This window comes from Cydia fagiglandana, chromosome 16, assembly GCF_963556715.1.
Source record: "Cydia fagiglandana chromosome 16, ilCydFagi1.1, whole genome shotgun sequence".
Taxonomy (NCBI): domain Eukaryota; kingdom Metazoa; phylum Arthropoda; class Insecta; order Lepidoptera; family Tortricidae; genus Cydia; species Cydia fagiglandana.
In genome coordinates, this window is record NC_085947.1 from 15,466,202 (window position 1) to 15,490,467 (window position 24,266).

The window sequence follows — 24,266 nt, forward strand, 5'->3', positions numbered from 1 at the left end:
TGAAACCAGCACTGGTCTACCGAAGGGCTCATTCGGTGATGCTTTAATGATCTTAATCAGCAGGTGTACTTTGCAAAATTACCATTTTGAGAGCAAATGCATGGCTTAGAAAAACAGTGGAATGAGCGAATCAACCTTTAAAAAATTTGCTTATTTTAAAAGTATAAATAATATATTACTTGAACGTAATGTTGTTATGGCTATGTTAAAACAAGCAATTTGGTCTCTGATAGACCCAAATATATATTGGAAACGTGATTTCTTGGTAACTCCAGAAACGCTTTAGATTCCTGCCATAGATTCTGAATACCTATAGTGGCTATTAATATTTAGATAAAGGCTATTCATCCACCTTTTCATTGAAGCAGAAATCTTTACAGAAAACGGAAAATGTTGAAAAGTAAGAATCGCTGGAGCGAAATAATTACAAAGGTTTTTTAGCCTATAGAAATGTCATTTGAGAAGTATCCTGGAGAAGTATACTTTTTGAGCATTTTATCCTGAAAAATATGCTTAAAAGGTTTTCTTTGTACTCGTCATTAATAAAATTTAAAAGTCGACTACAGTGGCGTTTCCGGGATTTCCTGGTGAATGACTTTTAGGATTCCGTACTGTAAGACCACAACTATAGTCCAAAAGCTTTCAATTAAATATCAGGCCCCTGTTTCACCAACGTGACAGGTGCGACGAATTGTAAAATCACTGTTGCTGACGTCACAGGCATCCATGGGCGACGGTTACCGCTTACCATCGGGCGGGCCGTATTCTTGTTTGCCACCATCATTGTATTATTTAAAAATAACTTTATGATATCGGAAAAAAATAGATATTTCTCTTGCTAAGTTTATGACAATTGTTACAAGAAACACTACAATTGTCACGAAATTCCGACATATAACTCATTACCTGTCAAAAATTACCTAAAATTCTTCTAAATCTTTGACAATTGTCAGAAACTTCGCAGGAGAAATATCTGTTTTTTTTTATATAATAAAGTTTTTTTTAATAATACAATGATGGTGGCAAACAGGAATACGGCCCGCCCGATGGTAAGTGGTAATCGTAGCCCATGGATGCCTGTGACGTCAGCAACAGTGATTTTACAATTCGTCGCACCCGTCACCGATGTGAAATTGGGGCATTGAAATATTTATCAGAATACAGCTCTTGAGGTTAAGCTTGCTAGATTCGGACCAAGAAAAGTCTGCAGTGGATTTGATAGCCCACGCAGTGCAAGTATTATTTATACGTCATAATTTCATAGAAGTTTGACGTCTAAAATAACACTTGCCCTGCGTGGGCTCTCAAATCCGCTGCAGACTTTTCTTGGTCTGAATACACGAAGCCGTAGCGAGCTACGTCGTAGGATCTGTAACATGCTACGTATATGTAAAGTGGTTCATTTCGAAATTATCTATCTATACCTACTTAAGACAAGTGCGAGTCGGACTCGCCCACCGAGGGTTCCGTACTTTTTAGTATTTGTTGTTATAGCGGCAGTGCCGGATTTAGACATTTGCCGCCCGTAGGCTATGCCGATTTTGCCACCCCTATCCGCCTCGCTTATAGGTTTTTTAAAGTACTTTCCTATCAGAGGCGTTTAATTTTATAGTACAACACACCATAGCCATATTAAAATGCATATAAGGTGACGTCACTTTCACATTCTAGATACAGATTTATATGGGCCGTTTTTGTCACTCAATAATAAATAAATAATAATAAATATTATGGGACATTCTTACACAGATTGACTAAGTCCCACAGTAAGCTCAAGAAGGCTTGTGTTGTGGGTACTCAGACAATGATATATATAATATACAAATACTTAAATACATAGAAAACACCCATGACTCAGGAACATATATCTGTATCATCATACAAATAAATGCCCTTACTGGGATTCGAACCCAGGACCATCGGCTTCGCAGGCAGGGTCACTACCCACTAGGCCAGACCGGTCGTCAAATGACGATTTAACCTCTTTATATTTGCCTGATCTGATCGGTGACCGGTAGGTACCGCTGGGTTTTGGCCATTGAGAATCAAGGTGAGACATTGGCAGTCAGGCTGGATATAGCTAAGGAGTTCGGTCGGGTCTGGCATTGAGTCTGCTCGAAAGACTATGCTATACAAATGGATCGCTAGCTTTTCATCCGGTAGACGCATATGAGGCGTATAGTAGACGGAAGCTGCTCCGATAGCGTGGACATTACCGCTGGCGTTCTACTAGGTTCTGTGTTATCATTGAATGCTATGGTCAGACGGGTAACAATAAAATGTAGTTAGCTAAACGAAAACGCGAGCGTAGCGAGCGCGAAATTTTTTCAAGAATATATTAGTAGGTAGGTAAATTTTTAGGGCTCCGTACTTCAAAAGGAAAGAATCGGAACCTATAATACCACGAAGATACAAGAATCGTCGACCATCCCAAATTTACAATGTAGACAGATGGGTCACTAATGTAGGTACTTAAATCAAAACGCGAGCGTAGCGAGCGCGAAATTTTTTCGAGAAAATGGTAGGTACATGTTTAGGGTTTCGTACTTCAAAAAGGTCTTGACATGACAGACAAATTATGCTTGTTATTTAAATTTTACAAATAAATTCTGGTCTACCCTATCTGAACAGCACATAAAATATTTTATTTGACACAAATTTGCCGCCCCCTAAAATCTGCCGCCCTAGGCTTCAGCCTACTCAGCCTAGTGGTAAATCCGGCACTGTATAGCGGCAATAGAAATACATCACTTGTGAAAATGTCAAATATCACGGTTCATGAGATATAATCTGGTGACAGACAGACGGACAGACGGAGAGTCAGTGCCGGATTTAGACATATGCCGCCCGTAGGCTATGCCGATTTTGCCGCCCCTATCCACTTCGCTTTTATAAATAATGTACCTAAATATAAACTAAATTTTTTCTATAGAAATACCGCAATTTGATAGAAAATGGTACATTTTTAGGGTTCCGTACTTCAAAACGGAACCCATATAGGATTACTTTGTTGTCCGCCCGGACGTCTGTATCAAGGGTATTGACATCAATATAAAGGGTCTTGACATGACAGAGGGCGGCAAAATCGATACAATTCTGGTCAACCCTATCTAAACAGCAAATAAAATATTTTTTGACCCAAATTAGCCGCCCTAGGCTTCAGCCTACTCAGCCCAGTGGTAAATCCGGCACTGCGGGGAGTGGAGTCTTAATAACAGGGTCCCGTTTTACCCTTTCGATACGGAACCCTAAAAAATGGAAATGAGTCTCTTAGAATGGAAAATCACAGTGATAAGTCACTTTTCATTAATCTTGAGAGCTACATTGTTAGATTTTTTTAAGGACTTTTCATTGATCGCAACACAATAGCCGTTATATAGGTACCTATTGTGTTAAAACAATAACGTTGTTGGGCCCTTACTTTTCGTTTTTACAATTTAGAAGGTACTTTATTAATCGTTCTGATTTACGACTGCCGCATGGTCCCCTACTTTATCCCTTTAAAAAAATTATACACGTCCATTTTTGACCTATGTAAGGATACAAAATAATAGAAAAAAACTTCTTTAAAAAACTGTCGTTTTTAAAATGTTTGAGTATTACTAAGATTTCGTAATAGAATTAGAAGTATACCCCCTTATTCATTAAACGCGCGACAAACCTCACTTAGCTAATAATCGTTTGTCCTTATCTGTCATTTTGAATCAGGCCCGTAAAGTTTTATGAATAAGGGGGATAGAGTTTTAAAATGTTTATTTATATGTCCCGATTAAGTCGGTTGAGGATTGGAGGTCTAGGGGGGAGGCCTTTGCCCAGCAGTGAGACACCTTATAGGCTTTATAAAAAAAAAAATATGTCGTAGGTGGTGGCGTTCTACTACGGCCTGAATAGCAGCTACAAGCCAGTGGCGGGCAAAGCCATCCATTGGCCAGGTGGGCGGCGGGCTGCGCCGGCGGACACGCCTCGCTGCGGCTTCCTAGGGACTGACCCTATGTGTCAAGGAGGTACTGTAGACAACAAGTGTTTGGACAATGGCTGCTAGCCTGCGGCGGGCAAAGCCATCCACTGGCCAGGTGGACACGCCTCGCTGCGGCTTCCTAGGGACTGACCCTATGTGTCAAGGAGGTACTGTAGACAACAAGTGTTTGAGCAATGGCTGCTAGCCTGTGGCGGGCAAAGCCATCCACTGGCCACGTGGACACGCCTCGCTGCGGCTTCCTAGGGACTGACCCTATGTGTCAAGGAGGTACTGTAGACAACAAGTGTTTGAGCAATGGCTGCTAGCCTGTGGCGGGCAAAGCCATCCACTGGCCAGGTGGACACGCCTCGCTGCGGCTTCCTAGGGACTGACCCTATGTGTCAAGGAGGTACTGTAGACAACAAGTGTTTGAGCAATGGCTGCTAGCCAGTGGCGAGCAAAGCCATCCACTGGCCAGGTGGATACGCCTCGCTGCGGCTTCCTAGGGACTGACCCTATGTGTCAAGGAGGTACTGTAGACAACAAGTGTTTGAGCAATGGCTGCTAGCCAGTGGCGGGCAAAGCCATCCTCTAGCCAGGGGACCGCCGGCGGACTAGACTCGCTGTGGGTTCCTATAGGGACTGACCCGATGTCCTAAGTCCTAACGAATGTCATGTCACCAAAGCACTTAGCGAAAATTTAGTTATCAGTTACAATTACTTTTCAAAGTAATTTTTAGTTTTTAAGATTTTTTTTAAAGATTTAATAGATATTTATTAAATACATTACAATTTAAAATTATAATTTATTATATATATATGTTAGTCTGTAAGGTAGGTATGTATCTAAAGTCAGACTGAGAAAAGTCTGCAGCGTATTTGATAGCCCACGCAGTGCACGTGTTATTTTAAACGTCAAACTTCCATGAAATTATGACGTATAAATAACACTTTCACTGCGCGGGCTATCAAATCCCCTGCAGACTATTTTTGGTCCGACTCTATGGGCCTTCGTTGCTCGAAAATAAAAGATTTATTTTTTCTAGTAAAACCCGTTTTTACTAAGGAGCCGTAAAACTGTATTTACTAGGAAAAACGCGTTTTCACTAAAAACGGGGTTTTACGTATCACATATACTTCTTTTAACACGTGAGCGAGCCAGTTTACGTGTCATTTGAGTCTTGATACGAACCATTTATATTTATTACTAAAGTCTTGAATGTTAGCGGACCCCACTCTGAAAAATCCCCGGTATAATGAAAGTATGTCTCCATTGTGTGTCGTTTGTTGCACGCCGCTCAGAGACGCAAACAGTGATCATTTACTGTTTCGTCGGACTCGCCGTGTTCTTGATACTTGCAGTCACTGCTGCCTGTGTTGCCTACAAGTAAGTATCAAAACGCAACCTTCAGGAATTTATTTTGCGTACACTTTATTTGTTATTATATGTTGCGTTTTCTCCTTTTTTTAGTATTTATGAAAGAGAGTATGATTGACGCGATTATCGGCATTATTTTTATTACTCGTCTCGTTTTTATCACGACAACAAATAAATTAGTAACAACATAAAAGACATGTTCTCAAGTCAACGAGTAAGTAGTTAATTAGTTAGTAAATATAATTTATTTGATTGCAAGTTAAGTGTGAAAGTAATAACAAATAATTTATCATAAGGCCCACTTGCACCATCCCACTAACCCGGGCTTAAGCGGTTTAACCGTCAACCCAGTGTCAAATTGTACTGGTAACCATAGTAACTCCAGGTTTAACCGGTTAGCCCCGGGTTAGTGGAATGGTGCAAGTGGGCCTTATAGGTAGTTGTGCTAGTCGTGCATTTTGTACAGTTTGGCAAAAAAGAGTAGAAATTAAAAAGAGGCGTCAGTTTCAAACCAATTTATATAATAAAACAGGAGGACACTACAGTGTTGCCACTTTTTAGTTACTAAGTACTTTTTTTGCCAAGCTATACTCACGTTTTGTCGAAATTATATGACAGTATTTACTAGAGTTATAGCAAGAAAAGTCTGCAGAGATTTTGATAGCCCACGCACGGCAAGTGTTATTTTAAACGTCAAACTACTATGAAATTATGACGTTTTAATATCAAAATCGCTGCAGACTTTTCTTGGTCTAACTCTATTATTATACTAAAGAGCACTTATTTCATCCTTTAAAAATGCTTTTGACAATAAAGCACAATAGCATCACGTTGTCCATTAGTGCGAAGCATTACAGTATAATAGCTACATCCATAGACTAGGAATCCTCTAGACGGAGTTTAGAGCAATTATTTCACGCAACCGATGCTGCCAAAAATGCGGGGGTGCGCGGGACGAGGTGAGCGAAGTCCCGTGCCGTGATTGGTCCGTTCAAACGTGGAACGAGTTCACGGACGTCACACAAAGACACTTTTCTACTCGAACATGGAGTAAAATTACCGTATGCGTGGCAGCGGGGGTAGCGCGACTATGCTCAGTCTAGAGGATGTTTTGTCTGTGGCTACATCAAAACACCTTTCTCGGCATTTCCATACTGAACTTGAACTCCGTGAGTGCTTTATGTTTTAATAGTGAGCTTAGAGCTACGGGCGTTCCGAAGGTAACGGGTAACTGTATAATAATTGTGAACAGTACAGCGACTGAATGTATTTTTTTATTTATTTATTTATTCATTAAATATGTACAGCAAACTTTTCACTATATCTAATAGACTTAGCTGACGCAGCTGTATATTTTGACTTCAAAAAAACGGTCCACACGACCAAAACGTGACTGAAACTTGTCTGACAGCTATTATTTATCCGCACGCAACTTTGAATATTATACTCAATAAACAATTTCCTATTTAAAAAAGTTGTGATAGGTCACTAAAAGTTTTGATTGGAATAAAAAAAATCAGACTTAAATCGTTAGTCAGAATCAAAATCAGAATCAGAAATTCAGTGGCGTAGCTAGAGGATATGGCGCCCGGGGTAGGCACCAAATTTGCGCCCCCCCCCCCACAAACGAAATGAACTACAAAAGGGTTACTTTTTCTTATAAAAGTTTACTTTTAATTTAGACAAATACAGTGTATATGTGTTTTTTTAGTACATCGGTGGGTAACATGTTTACGACCCACCTGATGGTAAGCGGTCACCGCATCATATGGACGTCTACACTCCAAAAGTGTTACATGCGCGTTGCCGACCATTTTGAAACTTATGCACTTCTTTTTTGGTGATCTCTATACTGTAGCCTCTCGAGAAACGGGAACTTATTCAACTTATTGTGGAATGAGCTCCCTTTTTTCGACAAATTTCCTCCCGCCCGCTGTGAAAGGAATTCCTCTTAAACCGCACAGTGCGCGACCATTTAGGTTCTAGGGTGTGAGGATAAACACTCTGCCTATCCTAATACAGCGAGCGGTGCAGTGATGGCAAGCTGTCACCGTTGGCAACTAGGCAGCATGTCAAACAATTCTTCAGACAACAGCTCATTGTACTTACCTACGAGCGGTAGAGGACATCCTGTATCCTGTATACAGGGTGGCTAAAAAATAACTGCATTCCCGTTGCCAGGGAGGTTTTGGGTTTATAATGAGCAACTTTTACTATGGGACCAACCCCTCAGTCGCGAAAAAAAATTTGGCTGGTTCATACATTTTGGTTGGTCCATTTTCTATAGGAGTGTAAACTTTTTTTTGCGATTTCGGGATTGGTCCCGTTGTAAAAGTTACTCAGTATAATCCCAAAACCTCCCTGGCAATGGGAATGTAGTTATTTTTAACCAGCCTTTATAGGAATCCCCAGTACCTATTGTCGTCCGATAGACATACCATAGTACCATAGTGATAGACATGTCAGTGTCACAAATATGCAGCAGCAGCTATTGGAGTAGGTTCCGTCTACTACGGCTCATATGCGCCTGCCGGACAAAGGGCTAGCGATCCATTTGCATAGGTAGTCTCTTGGACAGTCCATAAGATGGTAACTTCCCGACAGGAGACCCCTGAGGGAAAAGACGCGCTAACACGGAATACAACTCTTGAAGCACTCGGCCCGCTCGTCTTATAAAATGAAAGCATAGCAACTCCCACCGAATATCCCTCTGCTTGATAGAAGTTTCTGGCATAGAGTATTCGCACTGCGGGATAGTGGGCGGTAGGGCGCTACCGTCGTCTTTCAAGATCGAGTTCGAGGGAAAAAAGAGTACCTAAAAGATCGGCTTTCTCTTTTGAGCTGTGGGCCAGATTACCATCCGCATTTCACACTTCACAGTGGTGGTAAATACGACTGACAAAAGTTTTCCTGCTGTGCCTTTGGTAAGGCGGAGAGGTAGTCTTTTGCCCATTTTGGCGCCCCCCCTTGGACGGCGCCCGGGGCACGTGCCCCCTCCAACCCCCCCCTAGTTACGCCACTGCAGAAATTAAATGGTAAAGGCAATATCACCCTACCTTATTACCACTTATATTTGGTATCGTTGGTAGTATCTTTGATGGCTCCTCTACACAATGGGCCAACGCCGGCCACTCCAAGGGACGCATTTATGCGTTAGAGGGAGCAAGTGATATTGCTATCTCATTCTACCGCATGGCTGCATCCCTTGGAGTGGCCGGCGTTGGCCCATCGTGTAGAAGAGCCATGAAACTAAAAGCTGCGCATATGGGAGCTTAAGCGGCAGCTGTTTTCCTGCTCTGTCAGTCGTTTTTGTGCGACTAAAATACACCTGTCGTATATAATAAAATTTGTTACTGAAGGTACTGTTTATTTTACTTGTGCTATTTCCTTGCTTCGCACTAATGAATGCAGATTCATTAACTTACAGCTTTATGTAAACTTCTTCTTCGTATTTATGCTTCGCCGCTTTAATATTACTGTTTGTTTTTATTTTTATGTAACATTGTTATGTCGTAGTTCTGAACTTAGTATAAGTAATATCCTAAGTCATAGACATTTCTGATGCAAAAAGAAGTGTATTATAGGTATTTTGGCAAGTCAACTATGTCAGCAAAAAAGCTTATGCTTAGTATTTGGACATGGATCCTTCGAGCTTACATTTTTTTTTAATTACGGTTTATTCTAGACAAATCTGACTTGCCAGAGTTTATAAGTTCAACGACTATCTGTGTGTCTATCTGTGGCATTGCAGCTCCCAAACGGTTTTTGATCGGAAGTATTGCGTCTAGGAGTATCTGTTTTGTGGGAATGTGTTATTTTTTATTTGTTATCAGAAATCTCCTTATATCAGAAGTTTTAGTCGGCAAAACGCGTCACGGTCGCCATGAGGTGAGGGGTAGTCAAGTGGAACACAGGTGCTCTATAGAATGGTCCGTTTACTACTGCAGATTGCTAATACAATAAACTGTACGGGATAAGTTCGCCTTTGTACACATTTATTGTATTCTCTCTGTGTTATGTACTTGTTTTGTGCAATAAAGTGTTTACTACTACTACTGTCTCCCCTCAATACAGCTACATACTACCTCGCTTATTCATAAAACTTTACGGCCCCGATTTTGTTAAATCCCTGTCTTACAAATACATAAGTGAAAATGACAGACAAGGACAAACGATTATTAGCTAATTGAAGTTTGTAGCGCGTTTATGAATAAAGGGGTACCTACCTCTATATCTATGCTATATTAAGCACCTATACTACGCCACAGTGTGCAGTTTGCGTCCAATTACAACATTGTATTAAATTATACATTTTATTCGGATTTATGGCGATGTAGATACACGCCTAATTGGATGATATAGCGTCCACGATTTTTGCGCTGTCACGATCCGGATATAAACGGGACCCGGATATTACACACACACGAACATATTACTCGTAAATGCACACAAAAGCTACGAAAAAATGAATCCTTTTATCAAGTGGTTATAGAAGGGGTAAATAATTAACTTGCTTTCTGTGATACTCCATATACTACTAATATTAGCCTTTAGCTGCCTGATCCATCAAAAATTGCGAAGATAAATGCAATTTTCGCTTGTAAAAATAAAGATTTAAATAAGGTGGGAAGGGACACCTTATTAAAGACCTCTTGGTGGCTCTACAAGCAGCGAAACCTAATACTTAACGCCAGTTGCTGGCTAAAAGACGCCAATAATCCATAACCTCATTTGAACTTCAAACATTTGAGCTTGATTTTATACTTGACATTACTCGCATCACGCACCAATCTAAAAGTTAGAGCGAGGTGCAGTGCTCGTAATGTCAGATCAAGTTGAAGTTTTTATGTATGTATGTATGTATGTATAAACTCTTTATTGTACATAACACAAAACACAAATTTATGGCACAGGATAGGCAGTACAAAGGCGAACTTATCCCTTTAAGGGATCTTTTCCAGTTAACCTTTGAGTAGATTGAGAATTGGAGAAGAACGGTAGACAAATATAGCACTGAGTACAATAGACTAGAGGAAAGTCAATCAAATTATAAAAGACGGCGAAAATAAATAATATAAGATAAAAATTAGAATTAACAATATAACAAATAGGTATATGGAATAGTTGAAGTTTTTAGTACGGACTAGCGACCCGCCCCGGCTTCGTACGCGTTAACAAATTATACACTTAAAACTTCCTTAAGAATAGACAACACTCTATTGATAGGCAAAAACCGCATGAAAATCCGTTCAGTAGTTTTTGAGTTTATCGCGAACATACAAACACACAAACAGACAGACGCAGCAGGGGACTTTGTCTTAGGTGTAGTAATATGGCTTCTGATAGTAAACATTTTTTTTATATTCAGACAGGCCCGTATCGACGCTGAACTGAACAATATGGCGTGGCGTGTCCGACCCGAGGAGGTGCTGGTCGAAGTGGGCACCGGATTGGGGACCAGCCCAGCGCTGCACAGCGTCAATGAGGTGCTCAAGGTAAGATACCTCTAGAAGTGGGATCCTCCGCCCAGACCCGTATGGACGCTGAACCGAACAACATGGCGTGGCGTGTTCGACCCGAAGAGGTGTTGGTCGAACTGGGCACCGGTTTGGGGACCAGCCCAGCGCTGCACAGCGTCAATGAGGTACTCAAGGTATGTAAGAGACACTCCTAGAAAAAGGAAGTACCCATTGTCCAGGTATGCGTGGATGATGAACTGATCAAGATTGTCTGGCGCGTGCGACCCGAGGAGGTGTTGGTCGAAGTGGGCACCGGATTGGGGACCAGCCCAGCGCGACACATCGTCAATGAGGTGCTCAAGGTAAGACATAGAAGTGGGACCTTTCGTTTAGGCCCGTATCGACGTTGAACTGAACAACATGGCGTGGCGTGTCCGATCCGTCCTTGTTCTGGCGGGAGCATATCCACGCCACATATAATAGGAACAGAAACAATAAACGAACAGAGATAACATCTTACTATCCGTATTATGAGTTTTGGAGGACGAGGATAACAATTTCAAACATATAGTAGAGCTCATCACTGAAGCGGCAAATTGGTCTAAACTTGATGTAATTATGTTGTCATGTCACTCAGTACTTTGCCCTTCAACCATGATTTGACGACCGGTCTGGCCTAGTGGGTAGTAACCCTGCCTGCGAAGCCGATGGTCCTGGGTTCGAATCCCAGTAAGGGCCTTTATTTGTATGATGATACAGATATTTGTTCCTGAGTCATGGGTGTTTTCTATGTATTTAAGTATTTGTATATTATATATATCGTTGTTTGAATACCCACAACACAAGCCTTCTTGAGCTTACTGTGGGACTGTCAATCTGTGTAAGAATGTCCTATAATATTTATTTATTTATTCTAGATTTGTATGCTAATTCTAAAGTACGCTAAATTTAACACGTGTCAGACACACAGATAACACCAATTTTAATGTGGTCCGTTTATTTCGGATTCATGCAAATTAAATTGGGCACGAATCCAATTATGACGAGCAATAGGCAATCAGGATATGTGATTTTCATGGCCACACGAGGCAGCGGGTACCCCGGTCAATGAGGAGTAGGTATTTGTTGTCATATTGTTGTACCGATGACTAAGGACCAGCCATCAGGGATTCAAGTGAGGTAGCGGAACGGTGAGTGAGGAAAAAAATCTACAAGAGCAATGGTAATAAAATATTCAGGGTTTATAATATTTGATATTTAGCTTTTGCACACAAATAGCGTTGTCAATAAAGATTTGACCTTGTACCTACCGGCTATCTATAATTTAGGATAGGACAAAAGAAGAGGTCAAGACTCTGTCAAGAGTGAACGACTGAGGAGGAAAAGAAGAGGTACATAAATAACATAGGTAATCTTCTTTTGACTTTACTGTAAACAATATGAAAAATAAATCTGCTTATGACTCGTACAGCAGAAATTAAATCGCGTAAAATGTATGCTAGTTAGCATAAGTAGGTACTAAATTACTTACAGCTCTACAATACAAATAACGTTGTGTTAGATAGTAAAAGTAAAGTCTCATTCATACCTTTAAAGGACGTAAATAGTACAAATAGTATTTAGTACGGTCATTATATCCAAAAAACCGACCCTACCCGTGAATAATTAGTTCTTGGATTTTTTTTTCGTAGGTCCCTCGGGGGGGTCACTGGGAGTGTAAATTCAAAAAGTAGGCTGAATCAGGCTCCTGCGTATATTCGAAAAATGTTCTTTTCCAAAAAAAACGGTTTTTCTTCAATATCTCGGCCATTTTTGATTTTACAGTAAAACTGTAAGGACAAAAATTGTAGGAAATATGATTCTCTACAAGTTAGTCCAGTCATTATATCCAAAAAACCGACCCCTCCCGTGATGAATCAGTTCTTGGATTTTTTTTTGTACGTCCCTCGGGGGAATCACTGGGAGTGAAAATTCAAAAAGTAGACTGAATCAGGGTCCTGTGTATATTCGAAAAACGGTTTTTCTTGAATAACTCGGTCATTTTTGATTTTACAGTAAAACCGTGAGGACAAAAATTTTAGAAAATTTGATTCTCTACAAGTTTGGTCCTCACAATTTTTCTTCTAGGATCGATAGTTTGGAAATAAAATTTGAAAAAAGCGACAAATTCAAAATATTTTCAACATGTCGTTTATTTTGAACTTTACGACATAAATGAAGAGGACTAAACTTGTAGAGAATCAAATTCTGAACAGTTTTGGTTCCCACATTTTTTCCCCCAAAATCGATATTTTAGAAATTAAACCTGAAAAACGCGACAAATTCAAAATATTATCATTATCTCCTATGTTCCACGCTTTACGGCATAAATGAAGGGAAACAAAGTTGTAGAGAATCAAATTCTGAATAATTTTTGTCCTCACGGTTTTACTGTAAAATCAAAAATGACCGGGTTATTCAAGAAAAACCGTTTTTCGAATATACACAGGACCCTGATTCAGTCTACTTTTTGAATTTACACTCCCAGTGATTCCCCCGAGGGACGTACAAAAAAAATCCAAGAACTGATTATTCACGGGAAGGGTCGGTTTTTTGGATATAATGACTGGACTAACTTGTAGAGAATCAAATTTCCTACAGTTTTTGTCCTTACGGTTTTACTGTAAAATCAAAAATGGCCGAGTTATTGAAGAAAAACCGTTTTTTTTGGAAAAAAACCATTTTTCGAATATACGCAGGAGCCTGATTCAGCCTACTTTTTGAATTTACACTCCCAGTGACCCCCCCGAGGGACCTACGAAAAAAAAATCCAAGAACTAATTATTCACGGGTCAAAATCTATAATGACTGTACTAATTATTATATCCTCTAGCCGCCCAGAGACCTATAAAAAGGTCTCCTGTTCCATTCTAATTTGAACTTTGTGTTGACAAAATAAAATTTCATTTTGCTTGGCAAGGTTTGACGTATGGGCGGCTAGAGGATATACCCAGACGTGTTAAAAAAATTGAGCTGTACCTATAATGTAATACATATCTTTAAGTTGTACATATTTTGTCTAAAATAATAAGCAACGACGGATGCTATAATACCCGTACACGGCGGGAAGAAATTGATATCTGGCGGGAAAAAAATTGAAGAAATTTGAACCTTTTGTAATTTTATTTTAAGTTCAAATTCCTTTAGTAAAATATCTCTAGTTATCAACTTCTTCCCGCCGTGTACGGTTATTTATTTACGTACGTATTGGTATCCGTTGATTGGCTTAAAACAATCTGCCGCGGGGCGCATAAACAGAGGGGAAGTTTGGATTCATCTCCTTTCATTGAGATATGAAAAACAGTTGGAGATGAAATCAAGATTGGCTACGGCTGTTTACGTTACAAATGGTTGTTTATGTTACGAATGAAATTTCTCGGTAACGTTTCTGAAGCGTGAAGTAACCCTTCCTGCCCTTCTGCGAATAAGTTATAAGACATAGAGTTTTACGCAATCGTTTCCTGGTCTTTGCTTTTGTCATATTATAAGCTTGTCAGAATTTTAGTTCAGGCCTTAAAAAACCGTACTTTAAAAGGTAAATTTCCGTAAAAGGAAATCCCACGGTCTATTCGTTTAAATATTAAGAAAGACTCAAAATATACACGGTGTAACATGAGTAAACCGAATAATTTTAACAGCGTATTCCTGATCATATATTTAGAGACAAAAATGTCCTATAAACTTTTTTGAAATTCGCCTAGTTTCAGAGATATATAGAATTAACTAAAAAAAAAAGTTTTTATTGTTACATAGTGTAAAAGGCCTTTTTGATGGTGATGTTGCTGCTATGGGACGTAGTCTAAATATCCTTATTGATAGATGTCAAAAAGTGACAAGTAACACTTTGCAAAAAGTAGGTTCTACGAAAAAAAAATGTAAAAATAAATTTTAAGTGACAAGTTTACCAATAACATTTATTTTTTATGTACAAATACATTCAACAAATATTTTTTTTTGGCGAAATTGACCTAAACTCATATTACATTTTTTACTTTTGACCTCAGAAATGCGTGGTTAAAATTATTCGGTTTCCTCATGTTACACCGTGTATACATTGAAAAAAAAAAACTACTCACGGCTTCTTGAATAGTGTTGCCATAACTTATCTTGCAAATGACCTATGATAAAAGCCTTTCAGACGAAAAATGTACACCCCAGGTTATTTTTCAATGGAATAATAATACTGCTCCTAGGGATTCTCTGATACAATAAGTATCCGTTTTTTTTTCCAAAATCCCGCCCCTGGATGGCTCTCAACGGAGTTCGTACTTTATTGTTATTTCATGGAAGCGTACTCGTAAGTATCATGGAAACAAAGGAAATCTATCCTGGCGCCATCTATTAAAATCTTTGCCTTCCTCACTGTTTTAGGGTGGTATTCCACCTGTCCAATGTCATTGCATCTCACTCTCTCATTAAGCAAAATGTGAGACGCAATACGCACTGGACAAATGGAATACCACCCTTATTCAATCACCTTTCTGTTTTATTCAATCACGGCAAGGTAGGCTTTTGCGCCTTTTATTATGAATCGAAGAGACTCTCAAGATTAATTGTCCAGTTTCCTGGTTCCATTTATCTCGGAGCAAAGCGTATCGAGTCTTTGTTCAATATAATTATGTAGAGACGAATAAATGGTAGAGATTGCTAATCACTTTAGAAATGTACGTCTTTTCGGAGTAGTTTGTAGTTGATGAGGTCTCTTTTAGCAGGGCGCTTTGATATCAGCCTTATAATTTAGCATTAGAAAGAACTTGAAAGAAGATAAGCGATCTTGTCATGACATGTCATTTAATTGAAAAACGCTTTTTAGAAATCAGTTAATATTACTTATGAAAGCAGAAGAATATAAATGGTCGTATTAGATTCATAATTGTTACATATTTGCCGTAACTTATTTTAAAAATGTGTTTTTCAATTAAAAGACACATCTAGATTGTTTACCTTATTTCTAAGGCTAAAAAAATGAACTATAGATAAATCTTTATTTTACATCATCAATAGTAACTAATTATTACATGCAGAGGTTTATCTTATCTCATAGTGTAGACAACAGATTACTTAGTTTAGTGAAAAAATAAAGTTTTGAACGGCGATTAACTGTCTGTATAATTTAATTGTTTCGGCTTGTAAGGGAATAATACCGATTTGGCCTCATTTCAAATCTATAAGAGTCACTTTTAAGGTAATTGTCCAATGAAATATAACATTTCCATAGTTTCCTATAAGTAGTACTAATTATAATTAACACAACTAACAAATTATACACCTACACCTTCCTCAAGAACCACTCTATTGATAGGTGAAAACCGCATGAAAATTCGTTCAACAGTTTTTATACAGACGAAAACAGACAGACGCGGAGGGGGGACTTTATTTTATAAGGTCTAGTGATAATAGTTCAGGTAATGTACGAAATTGGCTGGTACGAGTACATTATCAGTGTCAGTGCATTAAACGGTCTTCCTTGGTCGTTCAAGACGAAACAGGAGCTGAGTTTTAAATATTTTAGGTAAATATACCCGTCTCGCTAATGGAAGCGGCTCCTAAAACTAGTGCGATAAGGACAAGGACAAAAGTTTTGAGTAAAAATCTCAAAAATCGAGGTTTCGTACTCGACTGTTTTATCCTCCAAAACTTAACCAATCGTGACCAAATTTGGAAATCTAAATGATTATGAAATTATCTGTGTCGGACCGTTTTGCTTTTTTGGCTAATTGATATCAGTTTTGAATACTACGGCTCTCATTGCGACATAGTCAATGAGGTCATTTTGGCCATTTTTGATGTGCTCTAGCGCCTTAAAAAAATATCAAAAAAAGCTAAACGGTCCGACACAGATATTGACAATATTAATCTGTGTTGAAAAAATCATTGCTCTAGCATCAAAATCCACGGAGGAAACCGTCGAGTACTTACGTTTGTATGGAGAAATGACCACTCCTGTTGGCTCTTAACCATTTAGTCGCCAATTTACAACGTTTTCCCGAAAAATCCAAATATACTCCAATATTATAATTAATCCAGCTTTGATGATTCATTTGAAGACAAGTCAAATTTCCCGAAGAGCAAACTATTTGAATCTTAAATCGGAATGCTAAAGTTGAAGTTCTCGTGGTGCGTATGTGGTCGATAAATCGTAGGTACAGTCGCCATCAGATATATCGGAGCGGCCAAGGTGTTCACAATATCTGAACACGCACTCTAATGCCTTGACAATAGAGGCGTGTTCAGATATTTGTGAACACCTTGGCCGCTCCGATATATCTGATGGCGACTGTACTATGCCTGGAAAAGGGTAAAATTTTGTATTGGGCTAATTAATGGGTTACCCATTCCTTGTTTATGACAGCATAAAACATTCCCAGTTTACCGTATTTGTGAAATCAAAACCGTCTGTTTGTTTTACTGGGCATTTATTGGCCATTTACGATTGTTAATGTTTTTTGGGAAGTAAATTGCTGTGGATTTTGTTGTAGCAGCAATACTAATTTCGATTTTATCATGATTTTTATATCTACCTAGGTGTATATCTACAATTCTACCTACATAATTATATCAAGTATTAAAATTATTTCAAATAATGTAAGAATCTTTAATTTTTATTCAAACGCGGCATTTTTCCAATTAATATTATTCTTATTCATTTTCTTAAATACTTATAAAATAAATAAAGGGAACTTGGAAAGCGCCTCAGAGAAAAGGGGAATGACCCCCGTTCTGAGTCATGGCTTGTCCAACAGGTCTCCATCGCCATACAGCGGGGTAACGCTGCTAGTGTGATGGGGACCTTTGGACCCGGCATGGCTCAGAACGGGTTTTAGTTTGTTAAGTTTTATACATACATAATTATGTAAAACTGACTTAAATATATTCAATAAAGAATAAATAAATAAAAACTTCAATCGTTACTTTTTTTGACATTCTTCTTTCATTGACGGGAATCCGAAGAGTTGTTATCAGGTGTATTTGTTCTTTACCTCATCCCTCATACAAAATAATTATGTACATTGCCCCCAGCTTTCCCTAGGCTGGAGTACCCGCGGTGCAGTAGGGACGCCTGCCTTCACTCTATCTGCGTTCACCGTGGGTCTGTACAAGGGGAACCGAGTAGCAGTCAAGAAGATCCACAGGAAGAAACTAGACCTCAATAAGAAGCTTATGTGGGAGATCAGACAGGTTAGTATTTGATCATTTTGCTTTTTTCTAAAAAATAAGAAGATGAGTTGAGAATTCGTTCTAAGATATCATAAACTGCCTCAGAATGTACAATGAAGAAGAACATTGCAAATCTACGGCCTCGTGTATAGGTACATTGAACAGGCGCGTAATTAATCGGTGTTTTGTAAAGTGAGCAGCAAAATGAACAAGGCGTGCGAGGTGGTCAAAATAATTATACACACGATCTTATTTTTGACTAGCTACCCGCCCTGGCTTCGCACGGGTTGCACAAAACCTTAACAAATTACACACCTAAACCTTCCTCAAGAATCATTCTATTGATAGGTAAAAACCGCATGAAAATCGGTTCAGTAGTTTTTGAGTTTATCGCTAACATACATACGGTAAACGTACTGGTGCTCGACGCTGTCCCAGTATACGTTATCTTGAAACTTAAGTCATTGTCAATAGAGGTGATATCAAAGTGTCATCTATTGGGCATTAGCTAGTGCATTTACCTTACATACAAACAGACAGACGCGGTGGTGGACTTTGTTTTATAAGGTGTAGGTAGTGATGATCAAGTTCCATTCGTTCACATTGTCCTCAGGCGAGGAACGTGTCTCACGAGAACACGGCTCGCTTCATCGGCGCGTGCGTCGACTGTCCGCTCGTGTTCGTACTGACAGAGTACTGCCCCAAGGGATCCCTGAAAGACGTCCTCTCCAATGAAGAAATCCAGCTAGACTGGAACTTTAGGACCTCACTGGTGCATGATATTGTTCAGGTAAACTTGCGTGTTGTTGTTAAGGAATTTCATCTGATCCAGTGATAATGACACAGTTTCATAAAAAGTGCTTGAATTATCAAACGTTGCCTAAATATATCCCCGCGTTTTTCTATCGAATTTCCCAGATGACTGCGACCCTTTTCTCCGCAAGAGAGCCGGCGAGTAATTTTTTGCATATCCTTCACAATTTCGTGGAGAATTTCTTAGAGTTTGCGTAACCCAGTCGGAGGGATTCCAGCCTGGGGTAGGGGTCGGCACACAGTCACCGAAAAAATTAACACCGAGACTGGGAAACAGCAGTTGCGGCTCTTTGAAATTCCTACATAATTTGATGATTTTTACTGCGAATGACTAACCTCTTCTTAAAAAATTGCCTACCTTTGGCCTAGGCCTAGGGTAGTATTGAGACACTGATAGAGCGATCCCTACCAAGAGAAAAGATAGAATCTATTGTACTATTTATTTCTTGAAACCAGACATTTTACCACACATATTTAAACCAATCCGTAGTTCTGTAGAAAGCGACCATTTTTGTCAATGTGATTTACACCCTAACTCAGTAGCTTTGGTCGTTTTCTGCATTGATAAAAACTTGAGTTGGTCGTTTTCTGCACAACTACGGTCTTTTTCATAAGGGCATGTGTTATCTCCACGGCGGTCTGGGAGCGCACGGCAAGCTCCGCTCCTCCAATTGCCTCATCGATGGCCGCTTCGTGTTGAAGATATCAGATTACGGCCCCAACACCCTCTGCACACCTACTGACCTCATCAAGGACGACACTTATTATTATAGTAAGTGGAAGGATTCTTGTAGCACAGGACCTGAACCATGAGGTTGTGATCCAATCGAAGTTTATTTGAAAAGAAAATACTTGGTCTTTCGCCAATGATCATGATATCATGTTAGGTCTCACCAGTTAGAAGCAATTCTCTTTTATGAGTATTCTGAACGTCAACCTGCACTAGCTGCGTTTCATGCAGCAGTACCTAATATTTTAATTTATTCTCTAATGTAATATTTTAGAAAACGTGGAAATCGTATTCTAAATTCAGATTTTTAGGAATTTATTAAGCTATCTTGAGCACGAGATTGAAACCAGTTGGAAGTATTGAATACCGTGAAAGCTACAATAGTTTTTTATGGTCTAGAACTGCTCTGGACGGCTCCGGAGCTGGTCGCTGCAAGCGTTTACCCCGGAGCAGCAGCATCTCTGAAGGGTGATGTCTACAGTTTTGGGATCATCCTGGAGGAGATCGTGCTACGCGCTGGCCCGTTCCACCATTACACCACCGCTATGACTAACAGAGGTAATATTGTGAGACTCTCGGAGCGTTTTTGTTCCATCTTACAGCTTTTGATTTCTTGATCGAAAGCAAGTTGAAATCGAAAGTCAGGATTAGGTAAAAAATGAGGATAATCCTCCGGAACCTCTAGAATTAGAAACTAGGATTGCCAGCATTACAGACAGGGTAACTACCGATAAGAGTAAATTGTCTGTATTCATTTGTGTTCTTCAACTGGAATGTAAAAGATACCCACCAATTTTAAGACCTGACCTTACATATGAATTTGACTCCCTAAGGGACTGCCCTGCCCTGCACCAACCACAGTTAACAGACTGATGAACATCACGCAGCAGAGATCTATGAAATTTCACATACAATAAAATTTAGTGAACGATTTAACGGTGACAGATGTTTTGGTACAATCGATCCTTAATTTTGTCTTTCATTCCTTAGAGATAGTCTCTCGCGTATGCGGGCGCGAGTCACCCCCATTCCGGCCTATGGTGATAGCCAACGAGGCGGGTGCGGGCCCGGGCGCAAACACCGCGTCAGATTTGATGGACTTGGCTGCGAGTTGCTGGGCCGAGGCGCCCGACGATAGGCCCACGTTTGATTTCATCAATGCTAATCATATCAAGTAAGTTTCAAAATAAATGAGGAGAGGAAAAACAGGGTTTTCTGCGGTGGGTACTTTTTTCAATAAGACCTTATTACGAGGTTAAACTGACCTCTTCAATGTAATTGTCAAGTGCTTTTGACTACTTACTTCATTTATATTTGTAGTGATAAAAAACTGGTTCTAGCAACCCGCTTTTCATATCAAGACAGTCTGAGACACTGAATGATAATGTTAAACAATCAAATACTTACTAGATCTATATCCACCAGCAAGTTCATCTTTAGTTTGATATTCTTTGATACAAGCACTCGTGGTTTGGGTTAAGAATTTTGAGTTTAGGTTTTTGATTGAAGGTTACTTGTAACCTCTGTTACTTGTAAAGTATAAGTATGTCTCTGCGTAAAGGCACGTACATACTTATACTGTACTTACTACCGGACGGTCGGTATCAGCCTGTCAGTCAAAGGCAAAAGGTGACAGTTCCGAACAAATGACAGGCTGATATCGTCCGGCGAACTAGTAAAGTGTGGCCCTTTAATTCGTCGCTGTTACGACTAAACCCGATTTTATTAGGGGCTACTGCGACAACCTGATGGATGATCTCCTGAGCCGAATGGAGCAGTACGCTAACAACTTGGAGTCGCTCGTGGAAGAGAAGACGGAGCAGTTGTCGCTAGAGAAACGGAGATCTGAGGAATTGCTGTACCAAGTATTACCAAGGTAAGAATAGAGAAGGAAATCTTTCAAAAATCATTACATATGTGAAGTGGTGCAGAATAGGGTAAAGGGCGCTCTCTTGTGTCAGGAGCCAAAATCCTCTTTGGGAGACTGAGCCAGTGATGTATGTATGTATGTGACATTTTCTTTTTACATTTGCTAGCTTTTCATTTAAGAAGGCTTAAATGAAAAGCTAGTAGATTAGTGTAGGTAGGTCAGAACTGATTTCGATTATGAAAGACTGGAGGCGGAGAGACTGAAAATATAGTGTTGCAGGAAATCTACTTGATGACCTCTACGTGTTGAGCCTCTGTCTCAAAATTAGCTCTGACTCACTTAAACCTATTCGCGAGAACATAAAATGTTTTTGTGGACTACTTTCAAAGGAAGAACCATTATTTATTACGAGAATGTTATTTTCAAAGAATGTCACATACATAACCACACACCACAAACACACTACCACCACCACCACACACACCCACACAAACTACACACAACCACATAACCACACACACACACACCACACACACCCACACCACACCACATAACCATAGGGTGCAAAAAAACACATATCGTATTGGTATCATGGGTGTGATTCCGATTCCTACAAGACCATTGACTTATTACAAATGAAATTACACAAACGGATCTAAAATTAAATATGTGTACAAAACGCGAGAGTTTTTAAAGTGTTAAAAAAACTAAACACTAATTAGGCGACAAAACGGCCACCAACCAACTACCATCAACGAACTAGCTTTACCATTTATCTATTCGTCCAGGCCAGTAGCCCAACAACTGATGGCTGGCGAGGTGGTCCAGCCGGAGAGCTTCGAGTGCGTCACGGTCTACTTCAGCGATATAGTCGGCTTCACCGAGCTGTGCGCCGCCTCCACACCCATGCAGGTGGTGGATCTGCTCAACGACCTGTACAGCACTTTCGACAGGATTATAGGCTTTTATGATGTTTATAAGGTACGTTTTTGCATGTCATTTGTCTTGTTGTGTAGTCTCGTGAGAGCCTGAGTGCAAGTTATTGCATTCCACATTCAGTTTTGAACTTTATGTAATCTCACATACCTATTAGGTACTTACCAAGATCAAGGGCATAAGCGCGCCAAGATAAAGCCAACTTAATATAAGACCCTTATACTTTTAGAATCTGCCCAACGGTATTTAGGACGACCAACAGGACGGCGTCCATTTGGTCGACCCAAGTAAGCCTTTTTGGCTGCCCGATCTTCACCCATCCTTTCGAGATGGCCAAGCCAGCGGAGACGATGCACTTTGGTCTCACCTATTATGTTCGGCTCGGCTATCAGATGTTCTATAGTGGAGGCAGATCTCCATGAGCTCGGAGTCGGCGAAAGCTGGCGGGATACCGCTCCTGACCGATTAAAGTGGCGTGCTCTTGTGTTGGAGGCCAAGACTCATTTTGGGTCATCGCGCCAACCAAGTAAGTAAGTAGTAGTACTTTTAGAATGTTAGAACCCCTCTTCTTTTAGAATGTTCAAACTCAAATAAATAAATGTAAGGGAACGAAAAGGACATATTCTCGTTACTGAAATGTTATTTGGACATTGTCTGCCCAAATGTACCGAACATCGTTAGGACGCTACTGTGTGTACCTTAATTGTACAGCCGTGTTCATTTCTAATTAGTACAAGATCGCCAATTATGCCTTGTTTTACATCGTGTTTTACATATATACTATCCTTTGATAATGCTTATACGTACCTACGTGTGCCTTGGTCGTCCAGGGTTATGTAATATGATATTAAGTAATAACTTCTATAGGCTGATTCATAATATAACAGTTGGCGCGGGATATGTACTGAACTGTAAGAAATCTAAAATAAATTCTGTTCCAGCTTTCGTGAATCACATGTACAGATTGTACCTACATTATCTACATATTGTACATACTAACAATTAACGAAAATGTTTGTTGAACAATAAATATATATAATGCAGATACCTATACACAAATCTGTCGTTTTTAAGGTAAAGTTAACATAATTATTGTCAGTTTTCAAATAAATATGTCCATATGGATGGTGCCTACTTAACTGGGGTCCTCTTTGACTCAGGAAAACGAAAAAACTATTCATTAGCGCTTGTTGCTAGAATATATGAATAAAGTATGTTTCATCTTTGAACTTTGAATGAAATAAATGGCTACCCGGAAGCTAGCATAGTTATCGTTATATAATTACGCTGTGCTTAGAATATCGCAAAATTTGCCATCTCGACCGGGACGTCGCCAGTTTTGTGACAATCTGTCACTTTCTCGAGTTAAATTCTGGGCAAGGATATCCTATTCCTAACTCAAAACTTTCAAACGTGCTTAATGACATTATACTTGATTAGACCCAAAGAGAAAACCGGCCAAGTGCGAGTCGGACTCGCGCACGAAGGGTTCCGTACCATAAAGCAAAAAAAAATAAAACGGAAAAAATGCAAAAAGAAAACGGTCACCCATCCAAGTACTGACCACGCCCGACGTTGCTTAACTTTGGTCAAAAATCGCGTTTGCTGTATGGGAGCCCCACTTAAATCTTTATTTTATTCTGTTTTTAGTATTTGTTGTTATAGCGGCAACAGAAATACATCATCTGTGGAAATTTCAACTGACAGACAGACGGACGGACGGACGGACAGCGAAGTCTTAGTAATAGGGTCCCGTTTTACCCTTTGGGTACGGAATCTTAAAAAGGGTCATTTAGCACTTTGATTACGGATGGAAAATTAGTCATATGACCATGACAATCCATTCGTAAAGATTTAGGTATTTACTTACTTACCTACTGCTGTGGCGCAACGACGCGAAGTGTATCTTAGCTTGGATTAGGTAT

General features: G+C 39.7%; 1 protein-coding gene across 1 annotated transcript in view; it reads left to right on the top strand.

The window, feature by feature from the left end:
- The window catches only part of LOC134672244 (atrial natriuretic peptide receptor 1), a 98,789-nt gene that overhangs the window by 68,149 nt on the left and 6,374 nt on the right, over positions 1-24,266 (top strand). Inside the window, exons 10-20 of the mRNA XM_063530145.1 lie at positions 3,863-4,009; positions 5,263-5,345; positions 10,705-10,831; positions 15,255-15,301; positions 17,893-18,013; positions 18,606-18,782; positions 19,421-19,577; positions 19,935-20,093; positions 20,526-20,709; positions 21,265-21,411; positions 22,194-22,386. Of these exons, the coding sequence (XP_063386215.1) occupies positions 3,863-4,009; positions 5,263-5,345; positions 10,705-10,831; positions 15,255-15,301; positions 17,893-18,013; positions 18,606-18,782; positions 19,421-19,577; positions 19,935-20,093; positions 20,526-20,709; positions 21,265-21,411; positions 22,194-22,386 (1,542 nt within the window). The remainder of the gene's footprint in view (positions 1-3,862; positions 4,010-5,262; positions 5,346-10,704; positions 10,832-15,254; positions 15,302-17,892; positions 18,014-18,605; positions 18,783-19,420; positions 19,578-19,934; positions 20,094-20,525; positions 20,710-21,264; positions 21,412-22,193; positions 22,387-24,266) is intronic.